The 12,006-nt window shown below is 36.3% G+C and overlaps 1 protein-coding gene across 1 annotated transcript in view; it reads left to right on the top strand.

Moving 5' to 3' along the window:
- LRBA (LPS responsive beige-like anchor protein) overlaps window positions 1-12,006 on the top strand; it is a 600,745-nt gene that overhangs the window by 210,452 nt on the left and 378,287 nt on the right. The window contains exon 25 of the mRNA XM_082652852.1: window positions 10,886-11,052. Coding sequence (XP_082508978.1) covers window positions 10,886-11,052 — 167 coding nt within the window. The remainder of the gene's footprint in view (window positions 1-10,885; window positions 11,053-12,006) is intronic.

Genomic DNA, 12,006 nt, shown 5'->3' with positions numbered 1-12,006 from the left:
TCTAGGAGGTGGGTCAAAAAGGATCTTGCTGTGGTTTATGTCATAGAGTGTTCTGCCTGTGTTTTCCTCTAAGAATTTGATAATGTCTGGCATTACATTTAGGTCTTTAATCCATTTTTAGTATATTTTCGTGTATGGTGTTAGGGAATGTTGCAATTTCATACATTCAATTTTCATGTACCTGTCCAGTTTTCCCAGCACCACTTATTGAAGAGGCTGTCTTTTCTCCACTGTATATTCTTGCCTCCTTTATCACAGATAAGTGACCGTATGTGCGTGGGTTTATCTGTGGGCTTTCTGTCCTGTTCCATTGATCTATATTTCTGTTTTTGTGCCAGTACCGTACTGTCTTGATTACTGTGGCTTTGTAGTATAGTCTGAAGTCAGGGAACCTGATTCCTCCAGCTGCATTTTTCGTTCTCAAGATTGCTTTGGCTATTTGGGGTCTTTTGTGTTTCCATACAAATTGTGAAATTTTTTGTTCTAGTTGTGTGAAAAATGCCAGTGGTAGTTTGATAGGGATTGCATGGTGTCTGTAGATTGCTTTGGGTATTAGAGTCATTTTCACAATGTTGATTCTTCCAATCCGAGAACATGGTATATCTCTCCATCTATTTGTATCATCTTTAATTTCTTTCATCAGTGTCTTATAATTTTCTGCATACAGGTCTTTTGTCTCCTTAGGTAGGTTTATTCCTAGATATTTTATTCTTTTTCTTACAGTGGTAAATGGGAGTGTTTTCTTAATTTCACTTTCAGATATTTCATCATTAGTTTATAGGAATTCCAGAGATTTCTGTGCATTAATTTTGTATCCTGCTACTTTACCAAATTCATTGATTAGCTCTAGTAGTTTTCTGGTAGCATCTTTAGGATTCTGTATGTATAGTATCATGTCATCTGCAAACAGTGACAGCTTTACCTCATTTTTTCCGATTTGGATTCCTTTTATTTCTTTTTCTTCAGTGATAGTTGTGGCTAAAGCTTCCAGAACTATGTTGAATAAGAGTGGTGATAGTGGGCAACCTTGTCTTGTTGCTGATCTTAGTGGAAATGGTTTCAGTTTTTCACCACTGAGGACGATGTTGGCTGTGGGTTTGTCATATATGGCCTTTATTATGTTGAGGAAAGTTCCCTATATGCCTAGTTTCTGCAGGGTTTTTATCATAAATGGGTGTTGAATTTTTTTGAAAGCTTTCTCTGCATCTATTGAGATGATCATATGGTTTTGCTCCTTCAATTTGTTAATATGGTGTATCACGTTGATTGATTTGCGTATATTGAGGAATCCTTGCATTCCTGGAATAAACCCCACTTGATCATGGTGTATGATCCTTTTAATGTGGTGTTGGATTCTGTTTGCTAGTATTTTGTTGAGGATTTTTGCATGTATGTTCATGAGTTATATTGGCCTATAGTTTTCTTTCTTTGTGACATCTTTCTTTGGTTTTGGTATCAGGGTAATGGTGGCCTCATAAAATGAGTTTGGGAGTGTTCCTCCCTGTGCTATATTTTGGAACAGTTTGAGAAGGATAGGTGTTAGCTCTTTTCTAAATGTTTGAGAACATTCTAACATTTGCCTGTGAAGCCATCTGGTCCTGGGCTTTTGTTTGTTGGAAGATTTTTAATCACAGTTTCAATTTCAGTGCTTGTGATTGGTCTGTTCATATTTTCTATTTCTTCCTGGTTCAGTCTCAGCAGGTTGTGCATTTCTAAGAATTTGTCCTTTTCTTCCAGGTTGTCCATTTTATTGGCATAGAGTGGCTTGTAGTAATCTCTCATGATCCTTTGTATTTCTGCAGTTTCAGTTGTTACTTCTTCTTTTTCATTTCTAATTCTATTGATTTGAGTCTTCTCCCTATTATTCTTGATGAGTCTGGCTAATGGTTTATCAATTTTGTTTATCTTCTCAATGAACCGGCTTTTAGTTTTATTGATCTTTGCTATCGTTTCCTTCATTTCTTTTTCATTTATTTCTCATCTGATCTTTATAATTTCTTTCCTTCTGCTAACTTTGTGGGCTTTTTGTTCTTTTTTCTCTTTGCTTTAGGTTTAAGGTTAGGTTGTTTATTTGATATGTTTCCTGTTTCTTAAGGTAGGACTGTATTGCTGTAAACTTCCCTCTTAGAACTGCTTTTGCTGCATCCCATAGGTTTAGGGTCATTGTGTCTGCATTGTCATTTGTTTCTAGGTATTTTTTAATTTCCTCTTTGATTTCTTCAGTGATCACTTCGTTATTAAGTAGTGTATTGTTTAGCCTCCATGTGTTTGTATTTTTTACAGGTCTTTTCCTGTAATTGATATCTAGTCTCATAGCGTTGTGGTAGGAAAAGTCACTTGATACGATTTCAATTTTCTTAAATTTACCAAGGCTTGATTTGTGACCCAAGATATGATCTATTCTGGAGAATGTTCCATGAGCACTTGAGAAAAATGTGTATTCTTGTTTTTTTGGATGGAATGTCCTATAAATATCAATTAAGTCCATCTTGTTTAGTGTATCATTTAAACCTTCTGTTTCCTTATTTATTTTCATGTTGGATGATCTGTCCATTGGTGAAAGTGGGGTGTTAAATTCCCCTCCTATGATTGTGTTAGTGTCGATTTCCCCTTTTATGGCTGTTAGTATTTGCCTCATATATTGACTTGCTCCTTTGTTCTGTGCATAAATATTTACAATTGTAATATCTTCTTCTTGGAGCGATCCGTTGATCATTATGTAGTGTCCTTCTTTGTCTCTTGTAATAGTCTTTATTTATTTATTTTGCAGTACGCGGGCCTCTCACTGTTGTGGCCTCTACCCTTGCGGAGCACAGGCTGCGGACACGCAGGCTCAGCGGCCATGGCTCACAGGCCCAGCCACTTTGCGGCATGTGGGATCTTCCTGTACCGGGGCACAAACCCATGTCCCTTGCATCAGCAAGCAGACTCTCAACCACTGTGCCACCAGGGAAGCACCAATAGTCTTATTTTTACAGTCAATTTTGTCTGATATGAGAAGTGCTACTCCAGCTTTCTTTTGATTTCCATTTGCATGGAATATCTTTTTCCATCCCCTCACTTTCAGTCTGTTTGTGTCCCTAGGTCTGAAGTGGGTCTCTTGTAGACAGCATATATACGGGTCTTGTTTTTTTATCCATTCAGCCAGTCTTTGTCTTTTGGTGGGAGCATTTAATCCATTTACATTTAAGGTAATTATCGATATGTATGGTCCTAGTCCTATATTCTTAATTGTTTTGGGTTTGTTATTGTAGGTCTTTTCCTTCTCTTGTGTTGCTTGCCTAGAGAAGTTCCTTTAGCATGTGTTGTAAAGCTGGTTTCGTGGTGCTGAACCCTCTCAGCTTTTGCTTGTCTGTAAAGGTTTTAATTTCTCCATCAAATCTGAATGAGATCCTTGCTGGGTAGAGTAGTCTTGGTTGTAGGTTTCTCTCCTTCATCACTTTAAATATGTCCTGCCAGTCCCTTCTGGCTTGCAGAGTTTCTGCTGAAAGATCAGCTGTTAACCTTATGGGGATTCCCTTGTGTGTTATTTGTTGTTTTTCCCTTGCTGCTTTTAATATGTTTTCTTTGTATTCAATTTTTGACAGTTTGATTAATATGTGTCTTGGCATGTATCTCCTTGGATTTATCCTGTATGGGACTCTCTGTGCTTCCTGGACTTAACTATTTTCTTTCCCATATTAGGGAAGTTTTCAACTAGAATCTCTTCAAATATTTTCTCAGTCCCTTCCTTTTTCTCTTTTTCTTTCGGGACCCCTATAATTCAAATGTTGGTGCGTTTAAGGACCCAGAGGTCTCTGAGACTGTCCTCAATTCTTTTCATTCTTTTTTTTTTTTCTGCTCTGTGATAGTTATTTCCACTATTTTATCTTCCAGGTCACTTTTCCGTTTTTCTGCCTCTGTTATTCTGCTATTGATCCCTTTTAGAGTATTTTTAATTTCCTTTATTGTGTTGTTCATCATTGCTTGTTTCCTCTTTAGTTCTTCTAGGTCCTTGTTTAATGTTTCTTGCCTTTTCTGTATTCTATTTCCAAGATTTTGGATCATCTTTACTATCATTATTCTGAATTCTTTTTCAGGTAGACTGCCCATTTCCTCTTCATTTGTTAGGTCTGTTGGGTTTTTTACCTTGCTCCTTCATCTGCTGTGTGTTTTTCTGTCTTCTCCTTTTGCTTATCTTACTGTGTTTGGGGTCTCTTTTTCGCAGGCTCCAGGTTCGAGGTTCCCATTGTTTTTGGTGTCTGTCCGCAGTGGCTAAGGTTGGTTCAGTGGGTTGTGTAGGCTTCCTGGTGGAGGGGACTAGTGCCTTTGTTCTTGTGGATGAGGCTTGTTCTTGTCTTTCTGGTGGGCAGGTTGTCTGGTGGTGTGTTTTGGGATGTCTGTGGCCTTATTATGATTTTAGGCAGCCTCTTTGCTAATAGATGGGGCTGTGTTCCTGTCTTGCTAGTTGTTTTGCATATGGTGGCCAGCACTATAGCTTTCCGGTCATTGAGTGAAGCTGGGTCTTGGCGTTGAGTTGGAGATCTCTGGGAGATTTTCGCCATTTGATATTATGTGGAGCTGGGAGGTCTCTTGTGGACCAGTGTCCTGAAGTTGGCTCTCCCACCTCAGAGGCACAGCACTGACTCCTCCCTGGAGCACCAAGAGCCTTTCATCCACACGTTTCAGAGTAAAGGGGAGAAAAAATGGAAAGAAAGAAAGAAAGAGGATAAAATAAAGTAAGATAAAATAAAATAAATTTATTAAAATAAAGAATAATTGTTAAGAAAAAAAACAAAAAAATGGACAGAACCCTAGGTCAAATGGTGGAAGCAAAGCTGTACAGTCAAAATCTCACACAGAAGCATACATAAACACACAAAAAGAGGAAAAGGGAACAAAATATGTATATTGTTGCTCCCAAAGTCCACCTCCTCAATTTGGGATGATTCCTTGTCTATTCAGGTATTCCACAGATGCAGGGTACATCAGGCTGATTGTGGAGATTTCATCAGCTGCTCCTGAGGCTGCTGGGAGAGATTTCCCTTTCTTTTCTTTGTTTGCACTGCTCCTGGGGTTTAGCTTTGGATTTGGCCCTGCCTCTGTGTGTAGGTCGCCTGAGGGCATCTGTTCTTCACTCAGACTGGACAGGGTTAAAGGAGCAGCTGATTTGGAGGCTCTGGCTCACTCAGTCCAGGGTGAGGGAGGGGTTTGGATGCAGGGCGAGCCTGCGGCGGCAGAGCCCTGTGTGACGTTGCACCAGCCTGAGGCGCGCCCTGCATCCTCCCAGGGAAGTTGTCCCTGGATCCCGGGACCCTGGCAGTGGCGGGCTGCACAGGCTCCCTTAAGGGGAGGTGTGGATAGTGACCTGTGCTCGCACACAGGCTTCTTGGTGGTGGCAGCATCAGTTTAAGCGTCTCATGCCGGTCTCTGGGGTTCGCGCTGATATCCGAGGCTCACGCTCGCTCGTTTCTGGAGCTCCTTTAGGCGGCGCTCTTAATCCCCTCTCCTCGCGCATCAGGAAACAAAGAGGGAAGAAAAAGTCTCTTGCCTCTTCGGCAGGTCTGGACTTTTTCCCGGACTCCCTCCTGGCTAGCCGTGGCGCACTAGCCCCCTTCAGGCTGTGTTCACGCAGCCAACCCCAGTCCTCTGCCTTAATTGCTTTTGGAAAAAAAATCGATTAAGGTGATATGTTTTTCTCCTTTTTTTCTGTTTTATAGTGAATTATACTGATTGATATTTAAATATTAAACCAGCTTTGTATTTCATAGATAAACTCTACTTCATCCTGATGTATAATCCATTTTATAGGTAGTATTTTGTTGAAAGTTTTTGTGTTTATTTGGGCAAATTATACTAGTGTTTAGTTTTATATTCCTTTAATGCAAAATTGGATGCACTGTATTCCTTAGCTTCTGTCATCTGATTTTAATATTTGTATTATTTCTTCCTTCAGTATTTAATATTTTCTAATATAAAATTGAAAGCGATAAATTTTATTTTAAATGCTGTTGTGGCCAATTCCCACAAATTTTTCTAATTTTCCTTCTGATTTCATGTTTTTTCCATATTTTGTTACTTGGAGATGAATTGCTTAATTTCCAATTATTTTGGAATTTTTCATATTTTTTTCCATTTTTATATTCAGCCAAAGAATCAAAAGGATCTATTCTGTATCTCTTTTTCTGCGTGAGTTCCTCTTTAGTAGTTTGCCTTTCAAATTCCCATCTTACATTCTCAATAAACATCTTTATTCTTGTTTCACCTGTAAAAGCTGTAGGAGAAATATACTTTCTGGGTCTTGAAAATGTCTTGAGGATATATCGGAAATAGCGTATAATCTGAGTGTATCTGGCGTATAGGATGGATAGACAAGCATGTAAAAGATTATATGCCATGGTAGTGAATTATAAGAAGGCCACGCACACACAGATCTAGCTAGTAAAATTTGGTTCTAATTGTTTGATATTTTAGACAAGCATGTTTTTTTTGAGGATGGGGTATATAAATATATCTGTGTTTTACCAAGGTAAATTCTTCTAGGAACAATTCTGGGACTGCTTATAAAATGAGAGAAGATTATTTGAAGAGCTGAGTTGTGAGTGAATAAAGATCTACATTAGGACAGTGATAAGAGTGGTTAAGAGGTTTTGCTAAGTGTAGTGGTGGGATATGAAGTGCGGGAACTTGAGAAGTCACAGATGACAGAAATAGAAAAGCTTTCCCTTTTCAGTTTAATAGCATGTTTCGGATAAAGGTGGTAGGTTCAGTTTTGTACATTTTTAATTTTAGGTACTTATTGAATGATTGAAGACTATCCTACAAATAGAATTGTGGGTTTGAATTTAGGAAAACAGCTGTGTTAGATACGAAAAATTTGACAGCTAGATCTAAGTTGATAATAATACATGATATGGGAGTGGATGATATTGCCAGGGGACATATGACAAAGCCTTGAGAAAATGCCAGCATACTGGGAAATGATGCAGAAAACGTCTGACCACCAAGAATGGTGATCAGAGTGATAGCAGAAGGATAATAGAAAAATCTGCTTAATTTTAAGTTCACTCCTCTCTGAGCTTTCATAAAAAGGACACATAGTAAACTTAGGTAGAGACGTAGCATCTGGAAGGAAAGACTGAATGTGGTATTGTCTTCATTTCTTTATTTACATTTAAAGAGCCAGAATAGTTACTTGAATTATAAATGTTCAGTCTAAATTGTTTCTCTCTTTATTTTCACCCTGCGAGTAAGTGAATTTTTTTTCAAAACTAGGTGTATTTATCTTATATTTTATTAATTCTATGCTAATAAATCTTAGATTTCTTTAGCAATAATCAATTATATTTGAATTAGTAGTTTCCAAGATGCTTATTTCTTTTGTTTTTAAGATTCAGATTTTTGGGGGTTATTGTTGTGACGTCTTATTACTTAGTTTATGTGTTGCTTAAAATAGGAATATAGAAAAGTTGATGTAAAGTAAAATTGAATGCAAGTACTAGACCTGGCCCTTGATTTTATTGATAGATGGTACATTTTGGCAAGGTCTCTTGGGGTACCTCCAAAGTTTAAACACAAGCACACACACACAAATATATACTCCTTCAATAAGTAACCTGTGTTTGATCTTGAAGCAGAATTCCTCATCTGTACTTGACTTTGAGTGATATGTCATATGTTGAATTTGTTATTGGTTTTTAATAAGAATATATTCAAATTCCATTTTTAAGTTTTAAAGAATAGATACAAGTTCAGTATATCTTTACAAAACATTCTTGTTTGGTTTCCTTTTATCATGTTTTAAGGTTACATGTGACTATAATGTTCCACAATGAGACAGAGATTGATAATCAGGAAAGAATAGCCCTTTAATGTGATTTATATCTATAGATTTTATGTCAGATATGAAAAGTTGCTGTTTAAATTGTAAAGGAGGATCCATTAAGGAACACTTTAAACCATTTTACTATTTAACATACCTTGAACTCTTCTTTATAGAATTATGCCTTTTAAAGCAAACTTTAGTTGCTCACCAAATGTTTGCAAAATATGATTTGATAAAGTTAAATTATTCTAATATTAATAAAATACAGAAATAATAGCCTTTAAAATAGTACATTTAATATGAAGGTATGTGGTGTTTCAGGGGAGTATAGAAGCCAGTTATTTTCTAATTTCCATCAGTAATTTTAATTTCCTCTTGTCAGGTAAGGTTAGACAAGATATATATATAGTATATATGTATATAGTATACATATAGTATGTATATATATATATACATATATATATGTATAGTATGTATACATATATATATGTATATAGTATATATGTATATACTATGTATATAGTAGGGAATGGTGAAGGTATAAAAATTCTTCAGAAGTCTCCCATTTTGTCCTGTTGTCCTATTGGTTTCAGTGTATGATTGGGTTAGATGTGAAATAACCTGTAGGTTGTTGCCTAGTTCTGGGATGAATCTCTGAAAATATCACATAGCAGTTGACATTTTTGTTACAATGGAATCATTCCCTAGTTATCTTCACTTAAACTACTCCCCTTCAAGTATTTATTAATCATATTTTCTTTTATTTGCTCAAATCATATTTTTGACAAACTGAATTGTCCTATGGTTTGGCTCAGTCTTTTTAATGTACTGTCCAGCATTTGCCTTTAATTTCTTATAAATCTAATTTCTAACATGATTTATTTTCTTCATATCAGTGTTTAGGTAAAAGAAGTACTTTGCCTTTACTAGTGTACAAAAACTAACCTCTTAGAGGTTGGCCAAAATCTTCCAATTGTACAATTCCTAGAGCTAATATAATCCTCCCATTGTGCAGATGAAAACAGTTAGACCTGGCGAGGTAAAGTGAATTAGTTGCCCAAGACTGACAAGAGATACTACCAAGGATGATGCTTTAGTCTGGTTTTTGATTTGCTTCCCAATCTTACGTTTATTCATATGCATATATAATATATATTCATATATATTGAATATAATATATATTATATGATATGTGTGAAAGGGACTTAAGCATCTGCAAATTTTGGTATTCGTAGGGGTCCTGGATCCTATTCCCCCCACCCCATAGCAAGGGACTACTGTACTTTTATTCCCACTTCCCTCCTCACAATCTGTAAGGAGTGAGGATTCTCCAGGGCAAAGGCTATCAAGCTAAGTCAACTTTTTATCCCTATAGCCTAGTGTTTTGCACAGACTAAGAGATATTTGATTCCTTATGCATGTACATAAACACCATATCAGTTGGGCTGCTTATGGTGTTAGGAGCAGAAAACCCACTTCACACTGGCCTTCAATTACTGAACAGGAGCTTACAGGTTCTAGTAAAAAGTCTTAGGAAAAAAAGAAAGGTCTCACAGAAAGTATAAAGGTAGGCTGGTCTTTGATCCAGAAGTTCATGATTCCATTTGGAATAAACTCTTACTCTTTATTTCTGTAATTCTCATAGCTCTGCTCCCTTTGGGTTTTGGCTTCATCCTCAGGCTTGCTTCTCTCCTACAGAAAGAGCTTTCAATACTCCTGGAATTATGTACTTCCTGTTTTACACTGTAAGAGGAAGGAAGGAATTACCCAGCAAAACTTCTGACCTTTCCTCTTAATTGTACCAATTAGATCAAGTGCTGTTCCCTTAGACAGTTTGTCAGTGTGGGTGTGATTATTACTCTCATTGGTTTAGGACAGTTAAGGCCCTCTCTTATTGCAGGGACAGTGCTGGGGATGGTGTATGGCAACAATCTATCTAAACTGTTATACAGTAGGAAAGGGCTCCAACATCAAATTTTTATTACTCATCATAGGTTGTGTATACATGTGGATGTATATGTGAGCTTTCATTTAGAGCTTAAGGGAAAGGATCCCAATAGACTCTGTGACCAGAATTAAGTTTACATTAATTGTTTTTTTAATTTTAAACAATTAACTAGGTAGTATAGCACCATAAACATGACACCACAAGTGTCTGAATTCCAAAAGAAAAGAAATAAGCAACTTGGAAACTAGTGATTGTATTGTACTGAGTATTGCTAAAGAATCCTAAAATTTTTTGGCAAAATTGATATCTAAGAAAGTACTTTTCAAGCTTTAATGTATAAATCACCTGGGGATCTCATTAAAATCCAGATTTTGATTTAGTAGGTATGGAGTGGGACCTATAATTCTGCATTTTTAATAAGTTCCTAGGTGATTCTAGTGCTGGTGGTCCATTTTACAGAGCTGGGGTTTAAAAGACCAAACTGTTTTTGTCATTTTCTAAAGGTGTTGAGAACCAGCTCAGTTTACTGTTGCAGGCCACCAATGTCTCTTTTCTGGACTTCTGCAGTAGCCTCCCTCCTTAACCCTCTTGTCCCACTACAATCCATTCTCTAAATGGAGCTTATAGTGATCATTTTAATATGTAAATCAATCACGTCACTTCTGTAATTAACCTTCTGCTGGTATTCCATTGCATTAGAATGAAATCTAAACTCTTTACCATAACTACACTGTACTAAATGATGCAGCCCCTGCCTGCCTCTCCAAACTCATTTCATACCACTCTTCCCTTTATTCAGTTTGCTTGAGTGCTTTGCAACCGCCCTTCATGCTGCTTGTAATGTGGACCCTGCATCTTCACATGACTGGCTTCTTCTCTTTATTCAAGTCTCTGCTTAAATATTAACCACTTCTGAGTGTATCTTATGAGTGACTTCAGAGAAATAAATTCTTGGGGGATTGTTGTAATGAGAGTAGATCACCAACTCTGTCAATTCAGTTAAAGAGTGATGTAAAAGTCACTTTAAAGTTTTGGTTGGTTCAGTTCATATTAGAGATTATTTCATAATGCATGTAAAGGGTTTGTTTCCATATTTTTATAGTATTAATAGATATTTCTTTTTCCTATCCAAGTCACTGTGTGCCCAGTATTCAGCAGACAGACGAGAAGATGAGAAGATGTGTGATCATTTGATAAGAGCAGCCAAATATCGAGACCATGTGACAGCAACTCAGCTAATCCAGAAAATTATCAACATTCTCACAGACAAGCATGGAGCCTGGGGAAATTCTGCAGTGAGGTAAAGTTATACCTTTAGGATTTGGCCACTGATTTTCTGTAGAAGTCCTTGGTTTAGATAAATGGCTTTGGATATGATCAAGGCCAGATGAAGAACAAAGTAATTTAATTTTGTATTTTATCTTCTGCAATGAATTTAAAGCAAAGGGGAAGGAGAAAATCAGTATGGCTATAGTTATGGATCTTTGTGGAAATTTCAATTCCCTTCAACTACTTCAAAAAGAATAGTTGCTCATATATTTATTTATTTTGAAGTGAACTGTTAAGGGAAGTAGTTAGTGTAAACTGCTTTTACTAGTTGCACTTATATCTGAATTTATACAAGTACAATACTTTATTTAAAGAAACTATTCCCTATTTTACACTTTTGAGTTTTTAACACAAATTTGAAAACATAATAATATGTGTTGTTTTCTTGAGTTTTGTTGCAAATTACAGGGCTATGATGAAACAATACCATCTTTAAAATTTTATTTACTACATCTACCTCCTTTTAAGATTACCAAACTGAACGTGCAATTTTTATTCTAATTTTAGAAACAAAATATTTACTTTCTAGGACTAAGGAACTTAGATAAATCATAAAATTTATTTTTGGAATATTTTATTCTACAAGTCTTAGGAACATGTTTTGACTCATTTAAGTAATGTTAATGAAAAAGTTCTTTATTTTCCCATTAGAAAGATATTTTTTAATTCCGCATTTCTGCATAACTTTTTCTGGAAGACAACCACCACAAAAGAAAACAGCAAATTACTTGTATATTATATATAGGCGTAACTGGTTTCTGCTTGTGTTTTAAGCAATTCACGTGTCTAGCAGACATCAGAGTCTAGTTTTAGAGATTTTCCAGTAAACAGAAAAAGATTTTAGTTTTTTTTTAAGCTGAACTTTAAACTAGTTGAGTTGAAACCTATCTGATATGGGATGTTTTTGTTTTGAGTACAAGTATTC

The sequence above is a fragment of the Grampus griseus genome (genome assembly GCF_964374135.1).
Source record: "Grampus griseus genome assembly, chromosome: 4".
In the NCBI taxonomy this organism is placed as follows: domain Eukaryota; kingdom Metazoa; phylum Chordata; class Mammalia; order Artiodactyla; family Delphinidae; genus Grampus; species Grampus griseus.
Note: the sequence above shows the minus strand (reverse complement) of the source record. Positions and strands in the feature narration are given on the sequence as shown.